General features: G+C 40.1%; 1 protein-coding gene across 2 annotated transcripts; it reads right to left on the bottom strand.

Moving 5' to 3' along the window:
* Positions 1 to 624: 624 nt before the first annotated feature.
* Positions 625 to 15,035, bottom strand: LOC118409519. Of its 2 annotated transcripts, none has more exons than XM_035810591.1 (8): positions 14,847 to 15,034; positions 12,526 to 14,001; positions 12,040 to 12,272; positions 11,454 to 11,587; positions 9,975 to 10,141; positions 7,921 to 8,063; positions 3,996 to 4,110; positions 625 to 1,277 (listed from the first exon to the last, which is right to left on the bottom strand). In XM_035810591.1, exons 2-8 carry the CDS (start codon positions 13,793 to 13,795, stop codon positions 1,150 to 1,152), a joined length of 2,190 nt encoding a protein of 729 aa, XP_035666484.1. In that variant the 5' UTR covers positions 13,796 to 14,001; positions 14,847 to 15,034; the 3' UTR covers positions 625 to 1,149. The 2 variants fall into 2 exon arrangements, with proteins under 2 accessions (XP_035666484.1, XP_035666483.1); XM_035810590.1 differs by lacking the exon at positions 625 to 1,277 and adding an exon at positions 1,526 to 3,277 and having other exon boundaries at positions 14,847 to 15,035.
* Between the last annotated feature and the right edge of the window lie 854 nt (positions 15,036 to 15,889).

The raw sequence follows: 15,889 nt of genomic DNA on the forward strand, positions 1-15,889 counted from the left end.
CCTGCTTGTCTGTGTGTGGATGGTGTTCAGCACCAAGGACAGTCCTGCTTGTCTGTGTGTGGATGGTGTTCAGCACCAAGGACAGTCCTGCTTGTCTGTGTGTGGATGGTGTTCAGCACCAAGGACAGTCCTGCTTGTCTGTGTGTGGATGGTGTTCAGCACCAAGGACAGTCCTGCTTGTCTGTGTGTGGATGGTGTTCAGAGCCAAGAACAGCTGTGTTCATATGGGTGGGTGTTGATCAGAACCAAGGACAGGTCTGTTTGTCTGTGTATAGATGATGTTCAGTAACTGGGACAGGTATGTGTTTACATGTGTGGATGGTGTTCAGCACCAAGGACAGGTATGGTTCCTTCTGTGTACCAATCGGGTTCAGCACCAATGGTAGCTGTGTTCATATGTGTGTGGATGTTGTTCAGCAACAAAAGTGGGTATGTCTGTCTGTGTGTGAATGGTCTTCAGTATCAGGGACAGGGTTGTCTGCTAGTGAGTGAATAGCAGAATTAAAAGTTGAAACTTAAACGAAAAAAAGCAAGTCTTCTTCATTAAATGCATGGGAAAACTTTTAAGTAACACTTTTGCTGATCTCAGTACCAATCACGACATGGGAGCTGGACAAATTTACAAACCTCTTGTTCATCTCTGATCCAATAAATTTAAGCAATAAGCATCAAAGAGACATTTCCTGGGTCCAGATGGTGCAGGAGTAAACACACGCAGACATGCCCTTATGTGGAGAGTAGCACTTGTATTTAGGCAAACATGTAAAACAATTTACCAAAACAGCTACTGTTTTTGAAGTGATTGGTCAATACATCAAAAACTTTTGCGATTTGTTTAAGTTCTCAATTTGAAATAAAACATATGAGTTTTACTAAAACATTGCCATAAAAAATGTTAGCCCATATTGCAACATTAAAAAATTGCCTGTAAAGAGCAAAAAATGTACACCATTCATACTGCTTGGGTTCCTCTTGTCCCCGAGAGACGAGTCCAACCAACAGCAGCTATCCTGTCCTTCTATCCTGCTATCTTGTATCACTTCATCTATCCTGTCCCGTATCACTCATTCTGTCCTATTTCAGTTCTTCTCTCTATCCTGTTTCACTCCATCTATCCTGCCATGTATCACTCTTTCTATCAGTCATGTATCACTCCTTCTTGTGTCCCTGTGCGACGAGTCTCCTGACCACAGCAGCTATCCTGTCCCTGTTGTCAGCAGTCAGGTACCTTCCCTGTGCTCTCAGTTTCCTCTGCTTTAAGGTAGCAGATGAGGGTCCTGCAAGACAACATCATAACTAATGCCAATCCTTATTGCAACAATTCACAAATGCAAATTCACGATTGTTTGTTGGCTCATATTTTCAGCCTTCATGGCAAATTTTAAGCAGCCATCACCTTTTCTCTTTCTTATAACCTTTCTAGCTAAATCAAAATTTCCTTGCACTCGTGACTTTGAACACTTTTCATCATCATTATTATCGAATATCTTAATTCCAACTAATGAATCAATAAAAACTAATGATGCATAGTAGTGGCATCTCCATAGTAGATGCTAAAAAATTTGCTTTATTCAAGAAAATTGAATAAACCTCATATGCTTCAAGTTTCTATATATCATTCCTTTATTGATATAAAGTTTAAAACAGTCCATGACAATTCTCACAACTGCTATGAGGAAGGCAAGGCACTTTTGGTAAGTTAAAAAACAATCAAAGTAGATACTTGCCTCAATTGATCTTACAGGAAGGTTTATATGTAAACCATGCGATTCACAGTTTTTAAGTCGATTTCTTACAGCTGCAGATATCAGAGCTCTGTGAGAGCATATAGTATCAGCCATTATAGCCCCTAAAACATGTACCTCCAAGATCTCTTTGGAGGCTTAAGCAACATCCAGCCTATGGGGCTGGTTGGTTGTTTGACGGGCTGGATATTGCTAGCCGCTATATGTAGATCTTCTTTGAGATTACCAAATACCCACAAAGTTCAATGTAAAATTATCTTTCCTCACAACGTACAACATGTGCCTTAATTGTTGGCCTATACATTTACACATACCGGACAGGGCCTACTGTTGGGCCACACAGAGTTCATCCCTTCTTAATAAATGTGGGCAAATATTTGTGTTTTACATGGCAGACACATACAGGTGTTATGAAATGCCTACCCTGCTAACTGTAATAGTAACCTATAACAGTAGCATATTTGTACATGGGTAAGATGGAGGAGAGCCGGGGATCAATTCTGCATGACCTTCCCTTATTCAACAAGCTTTCAATCCATGTCCAAATGTTTTACACAAAAAAGAAGGTGAGGAAATAGTGGAACAAACAGAGATGGCAAGAATTCATCACAGCTTCCTTTTTTCAGCTTCTTCCTTCTTCTTACAGTTATCACCCAATACCCTTTATCCACTCTTTGCTATAATTGAACATTTGACTTGCTTAGGAATTTTTTTATTTAAGATGTAAATAGTTGTCTTATTGATAAAAGGTAACGTTAGGTGCTCCATTAAGAAAAAGGGTTTTCCGAAATCAAAATCAGAGGTAATTTTTTCTGACTGTGTCTCTTGAATCTATAGTTAAACATCATTATAATAAAATGATACTTCTAACACAAAGAGAATTAAGCAATTATATCACTTTTTGCTCTCACTCCCATGCACTTTGGACAGGGCAGCTTCAATTACTTCTTTCACTAACTTTTCACTGAGATCTTTAAGCTGACCTTTAGACGTCGTACAGCTACTTATATCTTCACCTACATTATTGTCACATGTCTCTGCCTGAGATACGTCTACCTCTTGACCTTTCACATTTTCTCCTGACGGAGCTGAAAGGTCATTCTGATTTTCAATCACAGCTGAAACTCCAACACTGTTTCCTTCGACATTTTCAATGGGGTCTACAATATTGTCAACATTCTTTTCATTCTCTTTGTTACTTGTGTTGTTTTCAACACTCTTGCAGCTTGCCTCCTGTATGGCCTCAGTAACCAAGGCCGTGCCCAGCGACTCGCTAAGTTCTGAAACCTTAGCTTTCATCGTGTCTGTACTGAACACTTTTGCCTTGGTGTTTACAACATTTTCGTCAACTTCCAGTGCCGTCAGTGCATCTTGAATGACAGATCTAGCAATGTGGTTGCTGAGTGTGTGCAGGGCTGCCTCTGGGTTGGATTTTGCCTGCTGTTCCAAGAGTTTGCACCCAAGTTGGAGGAGGGCCTCCCTGACTGCCCTGCTGGCAATGCTGTTTGCCACAACGTGCTCTAAGCCCAAGCCTACAGAGATAAAACACACACCACACTGTCACGACAAGGAACAGCAGACATACAAAATATAGCAAAATTTATCTTAAAGAGTCAAATCAAAGTCAAATAAAAATAATGAATATATAAAAAACAAAAAGTGTCAAAGGTAACAAACAGGGTAAGCAAAGGGAAATGACAAGGTAACAAAGATGCAACATTGAAGTTTTAGTTATCAAATTACTGTACAGTTTAGGGGCCTAGAAAGAAGACAAAAGAAAAGCAGAAACTGAGATTAAGACTTTTGTACAACATATTCAAACCTTTAATAAGTAAAGCCAAAAATTCCATCCAGACTTGGGAGCAAACTCTTGTGCAGGCTGACCTGGTCTCAAGCTTATTTGCTGCTTATGTTTGAAGTAAACTTTTTACTATAAAACTACTGAGTATAAGTTTCTACACGGTACTTGTGAGTACTGTACTACAAGCATCAATAGTGACTTCACTGCTTTTGCTCTGGCCATGGTGAGTATTAGGGCACTAACTTAGGGTGCCAAATGTTATAAGGGTTGAAGAAGAGAAGGGAATGATCATTTCAGGCATCAAAAGTTCTATTTAAAAACAACTCTAGAATGGGTCTCTTTCAATCAAGGAATCACTTTGTACAATCCGGTGAGTGCGTTTGAAATTATGATCTCAAACTTTCCCCCAGTCACAATGACAAGAAGAGCAGTAAGGATTTGTGACTGACCAAACATGACCTGTTCTTCTGTGTGGTAGTACCCGTCAGCCTCTTTCTTCTTCAGCATGGAGCACAGCTGCAAGCCTTCAACAATCTGCTCACCAAACCTCTGGTCATTAAACTCCTGAAAAACAACAGGCCATTGTACATTTGACTTTCACAGGCAAATTACAATGAATGTTTCTGTTCTATGTTTAGCTAACTACTACTCAGCCATGGCACTTGGAGAGCAAAGAGCAAAGTTTAATTAAAAAACATACCTTTGCCAAATAAACCAGGTTTGTTATGTAGAATGATGTCTGTAGACAAATGCGTTACTCATTTCATTTTCTTTATAATTAAATGCTTGGAGTTGGTTTATAAAATTTCGGCATTTATTATGCAAATCAGATCCCAATTTACAATTAATTGATATCAAATTGTATCAAGCATTACTTAAGCTATCAGCATACCAAAAATCATGATGATCCTTTGATCCATTCTTGACTTATTCTCTTTCAAAGTCTTTAAATACACCTCTTACTCTCTTCCCTCTTTCTCAGTTACATATGTGACAACTTTGATGAAAGTACTATAATGGAATGCAGTGGATTTATGAACTTTTCCTAATCAATTATGCAAATTAGCTGTTAACTTGCATAATAAGTATCACATTATATAAGTCTTCCTTTAGGCTATCTACATGCTGAAAATCATGACGATCCGTCAACACGTTAATATTTTCTCATTAATTATGCAAATGAGATCATCATTTGCATGATAAATATGTATTGACATTTCTCTCTTTCTCAGCTACATATGTGACAAGTTTTAAAGCCCTATCATGGAATGTAGTGAATTTATAAAATATCCTCATTAATTATGCAAATTAGCTGTTGATTTGCATAATTGTTATCTCATTATGTAGGTCTTCACTTACGCTACCTACATACAAAAAAACATGATGATCCGTCAACATGTTCATATTTTCTCATTAATTATGCAAATGAGGTCATCATTTGCATAATTGATATCTGTCGACATTTCTCTCCTTCCCAGCTACATATGTGACAAGTTTGAAAGTCCTATCATGGAATGTAGTGGATTTATAATTTTTCCTCATTAATTATGCAAATTAGCTGCTGATTTGCATAATTAGTATACCATTATGTAAGTCATCACTCATTCTATCTACATAAAAAAATCATGACGATCCGTCAACACTTTGTAGAGTTATTCTCATCCAAAGTTTGAAAGGAAACCGGCGCCTGCAGTTCCAAAAAAGCCGCTAGGGGGCCCAAACTCACAGCACTTACTCTCTGCCTCGAGGGCTATCTACCACTCAAAAATCATGATCACAGCATGTCCAGAACACGAGATATCAAAAATTGAGGTTCTGCTGCAGTACCTTAGCAAGCCGCTAGGTGGCCCATTATCAAACTTGACCTTCGTTTTCCCGACCCCTACCCACCTACCAAATATTATTGGGATCCATCCAAGACTTCTTGAGTTATGCTGTTAACAGACAGACACACACACAGACTCACAAGCCCAAAACATAACCTTAGCCATTCTGGCAAAGGTAATTATCAGTTGAAGTACTAAGATTCTATTAGGATAACCTTGAAGTTTTCGCATGGAACGTTAATACCATAGATACAGATACTGCTATTCCAAAACCAATATGGTTTTGGCACTATTAATATGCATTGGCATAATACCGGTAGTAAGACTTATACCGAACTTTTGTGTTAGACTAGATTTGTGACACTTTTATATGTATATATCCTGACTTATTGTGACCTGTACTTAGCTCGGTTGGGCAAAATTGTACAATAAAGGTCTTCATTCATTCATTAAAAATACTGGAACTTAAAGAGATCTACACATGCAACAATAGTTATTTCTGAGCTGTGCACACTTCAGACATCTAGGTGTCCAATACATCATTTACAAAGCATCGATAACAATGCATTCGAAGACAACAAGGCCAAAAGTTTTCAGTATCTTTTTCGGGGTAGGCAGCTCGTCGTGGGACGAACACACTGTCACATTCATTGCCAAATTTATAGATCATAATTACACATGCTCACGGCACAAGACGAACATGATTCAACAACAATCTTGAATTTCTGTTGGTGACCTACAACTCATGTAAAAGTGTGAAGAACCGTTGCATAATAGCCCGGATCTACGACTGAATGGGCAAAATTGAACGTACGCAGCCATTTTCTCGCCATTTTTATATCTACGCTAGCAGTGAAGTGTTACGTCATAGCGGTTGTGACGGACAGGAGTTAAATGAAAATTCTTGACAGTATACGTCCGTTTTCTCATGACATTTTGTATGCTCATGCAGGTTTATGTTTTATGCATTTACTGACAGAAAAGGAAGGAACATCAGAGGATGTATAAATGTACATAGCGGCAGTTAATTGTGCCGTGTTTCTTCCTACCGGTATTTTTTACCCCCTCCCAACCACGCGCCCGTTCGCCGTGTAATTCCGCGGCGTGTTACAATTACAATAGTACGCTTTTAGCAGGACAACAGTGGCAGAAAAGTTACACAGAAGAAGTGGCAAGGGTAGGCTATAACAGCAACATGTAACTGGAGAAAATGATGCGTTGACAATTTGTCAAATCAGTATGGCTAGAGAAATCGTCGTAAACGTACCGGTATTATGATAATAGATGTTACATCACACTAGAACAATGAACAATAAGACTGATACAATAAATCCTTCTCTACATGGTAAATAGTGGCAGGTCAATGTTAATTTCACAAACACAGAGCATTAAAGTGGGATAAAATGTCCAGTTTGAAATGACCATGGGAAATGACCATGCATGACCAAAAATGTCACTATGTAATTAAGAGATATCAACACATCTTTCCACACTGTGAGTAATTGGTTACCCATAGACATCAAGAGACATTTCACAGAAAAGCATTTCTTACCAAACAGTGAAGACAAGCTAACACAAAACCCTTCAAATAACTGAGTATCAACAGGTTCAAATGTATCATACTGTTGTAAGTTAACAAGATGGAATCAATTCATTAGAATCACTCCATACTGCACCCCACCCTCACCCCACAATAACTCTCAGACTACCCTTATGGATTTATACAGACAGGTGTATTTACCAAACGTACCGCCTCTACCATGCCTGGTCCCTGATTAACTTCCATGCTTAGCTGCTGTAAAGCAGAGCCATAGATAAGGCTGGGTTGGCACCAATTACTGTCACACTTGTTGTCATAAAGTATCTGCTGAGTAAACACAGGACACGGCTATCAAAGGTTCAGATGATAGGACATAGTAGGGTGGGAGGGGGTGTTATAATAGGTAAAATACTTGTGTGGGATCCTGAATAAACAGCAGTCACTGCCAGGCTTGTGGGGAAGGTTGGAGCTGATTTCACTCAACTTTTGAGAGAATGATCGTCTGATAAACTTTACTGTTTTCAGTGTTGAAGGGTTTCTTGTCTTCAAAATAACAGTTGTAACTTGTATCTAATTATTCCTTAGGTCATCTTTCCCTCTGACCACGATCGATGCTGATGAGAAACTGTTGATGGACCAAAATTTGATTTGAGCAACCCTTGATTTCATGATTGGAGTAATTTTTATGCAATATGAGAAAGTATAATCTAAAAGACAACAAAGTACAAAAAAACTTCCACAACTGTTTTCTTTATGTAAGAAATTCGTTTGGCAATCTATATGCATCAGATTTTGCTTGCATAGCCTCTGCAGATATGTGAGGGGGGCATAGCTCTGATAACTATGAGGATTTTAAACTTAGACCAGAAAACCCTACAGGGCCAACAAAATTATTGGAATTCACCAAAAATGTTAAACAAAAATACATGCAAACCTAAAGGAAACTGAATCAGGCATCAAGAGAACAGCATGTAGCATTATATAGATAAAAAAAACATGAGTACCTACCTCGTACAACTTGGGGTCAATCTTCTTGATGCTTCTCAGTTTTCCAAAGTTGCGGGACGTCTTCATGAGGGTGAGGTGCGGCTCGAAGCCCTTGTCCTTCTTTGAACACACCTCCTTCTCCACAAAACAAGTCTGAACAGTTTCTACAAGGAACAAGATTTGAGAAACAAGTTAAAAGATGAATTCTTACACAAGACGTGTACCACTGTCTGACTTGCAGTACACCCCAAGGCTCTGGGAAGTCACTGACAAGCAGCCCAAGAACACACCTCCTTCTCTACAAAACAAGTTTGAACAGTTTCTACAAGAAACAAGATTTGAGACACAAGTTAAAAGAGTTGCAAATTCTTCCACCAGCTCAAAGACCTGTACCAGACCTGCACTACAACCCAAAGCTCTGAGAAGTCACTGACAAGCAGCCCAAGAACACACCTCCTTCTCCACAAAAGAAGTCTGAAACTGAGTTTCTACAAGGAACAAGATTTAAGAAACAAGTTAAAAGTCTTAGAGTAATTTTTACACAAGCTTAAGACCTGTACCAGACTTGCCGTACACCCCAAGACTCTGTGAAGTCACTGAGGAGCAGCCCAAGGCTGAGGCTTATACAAACATGTCTTCCGCTGAAGCTAGAGTAAATTTGGACAAGACAAACATGCCGCTAAATCTGAGACATGGCGAGATAACATAACTGGTGGTCGCCACATTCTTCAATGGTGACTGTTGTTATCTGCTGTGATATAGTCCAGGCTGTCGTACCCAAACTATCAAAACAACATGAAGGAATTGGCCCTAGAGGTACAACTGTGTATTTTTAAGTAAACATGACAGACATGTCAATATGGCTATTTTAGCATGCAGACCAGTATACAACCTAGCACAACATGTTGGTACTAAGGTAAATCATTAGTATAATGAGCTGTATTACAAACGTTTTCTAAGAGAGGAGGAAGACTCTTTGAGAGCACATACCTCAGGAGGCACTTCTGATCACAGAGCCTTCACAAGATAAACAACAGCCCATTATCTTAACCTTTAGCTCTGCTACCGGCCACCTTCGTGACCTTTGCTCGGCCAATAAGACTTCAGCACTTCATAACTGTTTGTTTGTTTGTTTGTACCTCTTGACAAACTGATGGAAGAAAGTTCTCTACATGTAGGTACCATTGGAAATATCATTATGATAGTTTCGTGTATTTTGGAATCATGACAAAAGTTTTTGTGTCTTTTAAGACTCGAGTTTGCTGCCTCCTGAAACAGGATGCTAGGAAACCAACAATGGTTCCCACATTTTTAAGTTCAAACAAAAGCAGTAATTCCCATATATCTTTCCAAATGCAATCAAACCATCCTGTAATAATATTGCAATGTAAGCTACAGGTGTTCAAACATTTATGCTCAAATGTCAGGTAGTGTGTGCATGAAAGTGTAAATGTCCAATGGCCCAGGCATTGATTCAAAAGAACTATTTGAATAGGCCACCAAAATCCATCCAAATTGCTCCACGCTCACTGACAAAAAGGAAACAATTCTACCGCTAACATACCAAAACCCACACTGCCACACATAATGGAAAAGGTGGGATCATTCAATCTTCCACTGTCTTTGGAAAAGAAGTTGAGCCAAATAGCTCAGAATCTATAGCTAGCTTTTAGAGTAGAGTAGACCCTTGCTTTATTGTTTTCAGCCTTTCATGTTACCTGCAATTAGCCTAAGGGCAAGAATTAGCGATAAACTTACAACTAATTTTGACCCCAGTAACCAGAACCATTTTATGTTATGATTCCAAGCTACTACATGGCTTATGAAAATTTACAGTCTGAAATTTTGGTACAATGTTGTCCAAGAGTATAACTGAGTCTTGTATTCTGTTTAATTTGTCCATAATTAATAAACATTGCATTACAAAATTTTGTACATGTATATGTACCATTGAACCTTGCTGGAATGTGTTTACATTCAAAATGCCCTTCCCTCCTCCACTCCAGAAACCAAAATGTGCTTACAGAGTTTAAAACATACAGGACCGCAGTAATGGATACTACAGTCACAAGTACCTGCCAGCTCTCGCAGGGAGGTCAAGTGGTCATTCTCCTGGATCTTGGCGAACACCACGTCGTTACGGAAGGTTCCCAGACCCTGGAACGTCAGCACCAGCCTGCTCTCTGGACGGAGAAACTTTGGGTTCAGCCTGGCTTTGGCCAACCTCAGGGCCTCTTTTGCTCTGTCACAAGGCAAGACAGGAGAATACTTCAGTCTAAACCTTAAAACTATGTTTTGGGGAACAACTAATTTACTTAATAACACTTAAGTGATCAGGCATTTTGCTTGCTTCTATTTGCTTGATTATAACATTTACCAATACAGTTGCATACCCAACAAGTAGCCTGCAACAATTAGCATTAAAAAGAAAAACTGTTATTGCACACACAAACAGTACCACCTTCAGCTGACTGTTATAAACTGGTGTATATATCCGGATGGCTGCAGGTTGGAGTTGGTGTGTCCATTGTCTCTGGGTACTTACTGAGGAGCAGCTGGGGGACCAGTTGAGCGAGGTCTTTGTTTATGTATCATGCCGGCCCAATGGTACATTGTATTTTATTCAAAAACAGCACTTCAAAATACTCAATAAAAATGTACACCCCAGTTCTGGTCAGATACAGATAGTTTTTCTAAAATAAAAGCTATGTGTTAATCACACTGCAAAGATTTTACAGTGACAGTTGTTTAACACATAACAGTGTTACTTCTATCACTAAATTGTGCAGTGCTAAATGCCTGGAGGGATATGCTAGTAATAACAGTAGAAGCCAGTTAGTTGCACAACAGTTTATCACAGACTTATGTTAACTGCATGGAATCCCCAAATCCTATGGTGGTGTGGTGCAGCTGGATAACTTCGCTTTGCTGCACCACCTGGATAATTGCACAAAATATGCAGGCAAATGAGGCGTGCGATCAAACGGCTTCTCACTGTATTACCTATATTCTCGTCCTACTGAGCACCTCCAGGCATGGAGAGGTTAGGCTGTGTCACTCCACTCATCTCTAATCAGGTGACACAAAAACCTTAATGACCCACCAGGTGATATAATAACACAATATCAGAAATCCCTCACAGTGTCACATGACACATGCGGGAGTGGGAAATGAAACTCTTTCAACTGGTGATTCTTTTCAACTCTAAATATCACAAACACTGCAGTATTCTTTGATACTATTAGCTAGAGATTTACAGAGTAATTACATACGGATGAGACAGCACCATTGTGCCTGTCCACCTTCCTGTGTGTATGACATTTCTGATAAGAGAACACCTTAACCTGTCCACCTGCCTATGTGTGTGATGTTTCTGATAAGAAAACACCTTTATCTGTCCACCTGTTCCTCCCTCAGGTGTGTAATGTGTTAAGGCGAGACTACACCTTTACCTGTCCACCTGCCTATATGTATGTGATGTTTCTGACAAGAGAACACCTTTACCTGTCCACCTGCCTATGTGTATTATATTATCGATAAGAGAATACCTTTACCTGTCCACCTGTTCCTCCCTCAGGTGTGTGACCAGGAGAGTGATGTGCATGTTGATGAGAGGAATCATGGCAGGTAGCAGGTTCTTCTCCTGCTCCAACACTGCCTGCTGCACAGCCTCCAGGCCTCTGTGGATCTACAATTGTAAAACAGTAAACATGACACTTACTATAATTGTGAGCTCACGGCCACAACTTCACAAAAAGAAGACAGTGTGGGCTTCAGTGCATGTCTTAATGCCATTTCCAACAGGGTTTTAAGTTATAACAATAATTGAAGTATTTAAAATCTGCTTCCAGAGATGGGAACCGCACCACAGAATAAGAGACAAAACTAATGTGAGCATGTTGTGTAAGGTAAATACAGCCACACTACATTATAGAAACTTTATTGAAAATTCTTGCCCATGGGCTAACTGCAGATAACATGATGAAATGGTAGTGTACAATATTGCAAGAGCATACAATAGTCTAAAGTTAACTCAGAATTTTGGGTTATTGGGTTTGAGTACAGTAAGCTGTTTGAACACAAGAAGACAGTAACAAGATTGACAGGATGTGTAGGAAATGTAAAATCTCCTCCTCTCACCTCCTCATTAGATACCCTGATGGCCACAAAGTAGTTGGGTCTGGGCCTGGATTCCCTTTTCTTCTTCTTGACCTTCCCCTCCTCTCCCCCCTCCTCCTCCACATACTCCTCAGCTTCACCTGTCTTCTCCCGTTTCCTCTTCCTCTCCCACCACTTGGCTTTCTTCTTCTTTTTCTTCTTCTGTTTGCTGGGCTGTTGGCTTTCCTCCTCCCAAGCAGCTCTCTGCTTTTCTTCTGTAAAACATATTAAGAAGTTTTTTAGACCCCGATATGACTATACAACAAATGGCTATCGTTTGAGCCAGGGTAAGCTCTAGATCATTCACCTCAGTTAACCTAGACTTATGAATTATGGGGTAAGACACTTTTATTCAAACTGTCAAAACCATAAATTTTATCACTAAATACATGAATGTAGACAAATCTGGTATCTCATCAAAGTCTAAGCTCTCTTTGCTGAAACAGAAAACTTGAAAGTGATGCTTACCATCAAAGAGGTCTGTCAAGTTGAAAGTGCCATCATCTTCTTCTTCTTCATGATCAGAGCTTGTCCTGGCAGACTTTTCTGTGTCCTCTATGACATCAGTAGTACGAACATCTGATTCTAAAGGAGGGTCAGCTACCATTTCAACATCTAGCACTCCCTTTCTGTCTGTTACTACAGAGCTTTGTTCTTCTGCTGCTGTACCAAGAGATGCTTCAGTGCCAAACAAATCAGTTCCCTGTTTAGTTCTGTGTTCTGATACTTTGGATTCCAACTTGGAGCATGGAGCAGAATTAAGAGATGACCGTCTCTCTTTCTCTGTGTCATTTTTTTCCTTCACATGTGAAGCTTTAGTGGCAGTTACTTTCCTTCCTTTTGCTGATGTTTGAATGTCCTTTGCAACTGTACCTCTAGAATGCTTTGCACCTTCTCCAGATTTCCTGGCCTTCCCATCAGCAGCATCTTCTCTGACAGTTTTCCGTTTCCTCCGTCGCTGTGAAACAGCAGTTCTGGAGTTTGCACTGTTGTCAGCCACCTTTGCCTCTTTCACCTGAGAGCAAGGAACAGTTTCAACACTGCTACTCCCTGAGTTAGAGTCTCTTACCTTGTCCTTGTTTCCTGCAGCTGAGGTTTCTGTTGACAAAATCTGCAGATCAATATTAGCCTTTTCTCCTTGCGATGCAGTAATGGTATCTTTCTTCACTTGAGGGAATGCGGACCCTTTCCCCACCTCGTGTACCTTTATCGCTCCAGGCGGTGCCTTGGTAACAAGACTGACAGTTGTAAGTTTGACATCTGAGGATCTAGAATGAACAGGTACACACTCCTGAGTACTGCTGCTAGCAGTTTTGGTTTGATCTGCAGATTCTGCAGGACTAAGTTTATCCTTACTAACAAGTTTGCCTGACACTTTGGGGGACTTATGTAACTTTCTTGCTGTGAAGGAGGAAGGAAGTTTTGCTGTTGGAGGCTTAAATGATGCAGCAGTCTCACTTGAACTTGATGTTTGTTCATCTCTAGTTGCATGACTTCTTGAATGCTTTGGTGCTACAGAAACTCTAGAAAATTCTGCGGATTTTGAGGTTTGAAGTATGCTGGATTTTGAACCAGCCTTGCTGTTACTTTGAGTCTTTTGTTGACTTGAGGTATGTGTACATGGCTTTGCTCCATTGCCTGAGTCAGACATCCTGAAGATATCAAGTTTCACAGCTCTAAGAACAGTTTGGTAGCGACACTTAAGAGAGAGAATCACAAGGCCTCTGCTGTAGGTCATGAGTATAATACTGCTAACATGATCAATATTTGGTTGCAATTTGGATTTCTACGATTTCTATGATGCCAAGGACGGGTGTTCAATGCAGATTTCCATCTCAAAAATGTCCATCTGATTCTGCAGTTGATATCAACATATGGCCACTGGCAAGCTGGTTGCTGTCACCTGGAGAAAGTCTGTGACATCCCAAGGGTTGTTGTAAATTCCTGTGTTGGAAAAAAGTAGAAAATTTACTGTGCTATAACTATAATATAATATATTGGGTGTATATTTGCAGCCAGTTAGGTACCCAATGTGTTGAGTAATGAGGCTAATTAATGTGGTTGAGGTGCCTCCCGGAAGATGGTTTTGTGGTTCTTCATTAGGCTACAACATCTGGTCGTCCTTGGTTGGTCCAGGACGTTATATAAGATATAATGTCCCTGGTTGGTCTCCTATCCAATAACTGACTGGACTTGGGGCATTCAGCTCAACTTCTGAGATCGAGGGATCAGGTGTATCCAACGGGCCACACGGCCGTAGTTCTGCATGACTTTTAACGTTATTCTTATTTCCACGAATAGCACCAAATCATGTCCATCATCTCTTGACATATCAACATACCAAAAGCATGATGACCAATTAAAGTTGATGCATCAACTTTAATAACTACTTGATCTCAAACAAAATTGGTCCCTACAGGTTTAAACAACTGCTTGGGGACCAAAACCTCTTAAACACTAGGGGACGAAAAACTCTCGACCCTATGACTATAGTATGAGCTGTGTATCATCACAAGATATTAATTAAAACCTATCAAGTTACCAACACACCAAATATGAAAACAATCCATCCAGACATTCTTATCAAAATAAAAAGTCACATAGACAGATTCACACAGAAACGCTCCCTAACATAACCTTCTTGCAAACCTCCAAAATCTACCAATTCATATGAAGACCAATCCAAGGCCTTGGGTTAAACCCAAACAAATATTATTAGACCGCCCCTCCCCCAAATTATGCCTATTTCTGGGTTAATCTCACTTTTACCGTATCATATCAACGCTTACCTTGCAAAAAGAAAGCTGAGGGCAAAGATTCGACTTCAGAGATGTGTCTAGGCAGCCAGTAACAGTTACAATCTGTCTAAGATGTATTGTTGTTTTGTTCAGCCCTTTTTTGTACCCTCATTCCGCCATGACCCCACGAGCTCTGAAGTGTTTTGATGATGCCATATGTGGACTTCATAAGGAAGTCGCATGGTGGCGCTACTGCTCCATGTAATTTTTTTTGCGAGCTCGACCTTTGACCTCCTACAGGTACGAGACAATCTGGGTGGTGAGCAGTCGAACCGCAGGTCACCGTAGAACGCGTTATTCTCTGAAATACGGCTTACGCCGGGTCACGGACTGACCCCACTGCATGGGTGTAAACAGCAGCTTATTTTGCAACAAAGACACCTTAGATATACATAATGTTTATACTTTTTCGTATCTACATGATTTGCCCAGCACAGCCAAGTGGATATTTATTGCATTGCAAAAGATCAGCCAACGTTGTGGCCCCTCAAAAAAAAGCAATTTTCGGTCTGTGTATTTGTGATTATCTTTTCTCCAGTTGGCCGGGACACAATCCGTTTTGTCCACAGTCGGACAGTCCAGTTCCTCACCTTTACATTGATACCAAACTTGAAGGGCAAATTTGAGGAGAAACGGTTTTGCCCCCAAATTAACTGCGAACATGCGCAAATCACAGTAGTGAAGTTTCAGTCTGGTTGTAGCTACCCAAGCACACTACCCTGCGGACGGACCCAATTTTTATACATTTCGCATTGTGTCACAGACCTCATTAATTGGTACAAGAATCTGAATGGGTGTGGCTGTCATATGCAATATAATAAGTGACGTGATGATAATCAAACACACATAGACACAGAGTTTTAGTACAAAGTAAGAGTTTTTAAGATTCATCATATTTTGAGTCAATCTGTTTCGAACTCCTGGTCCGAACCTGGGTTCGAACGGTGGAACCCAGCCGGTACGTTCCATGTTCGTGCCGCGGGGGTCAGGCCTAATGTTGCAAGTTCAACCAGCATTTGGAAAAGTTTATATAA

This window comes from Branchiostoma floridae, chromosome 2 (genome assembly GCF_000003815.2).
Source record: "Branchiostoma floridae strain S238N-H82 chromosome 2, Bfl_VNyyK, whole genome shotgun sequence".
NCBI classification, from domain to species: Eukaryota; Metazoa; Chordata; class Leptocardii; order Amphioxiformes; family Branchiostomatidae; genus Branchiostoma; species Branchiostoma floridae.

Bases quoted from the DNA above. Each gene is read 5' to 3' on its own strand.
- LOC118409519 (XM_035810590.1), bottom strand. From the start codon at position 13,795: ATGACCTACAGCAGAGGCCTTGTGATTCTCTCTCTTAAGTGTCGCTAC. The intron at 4,111-7,920 runs GTAGGTACTCAT...GTTGTTTTTCAG, and splicing joins TTGACCCCAAGTTGTACGAG to GAGTTTAATGACCAGAGGTT. The intron at 3,278-3,995 runs GTCAGTCACAAA...TTATCTCTGTAG, and splicing joins AGAAGAACAGGTCATGTTTG to GCTTGGGCTTAGAGCACGTT.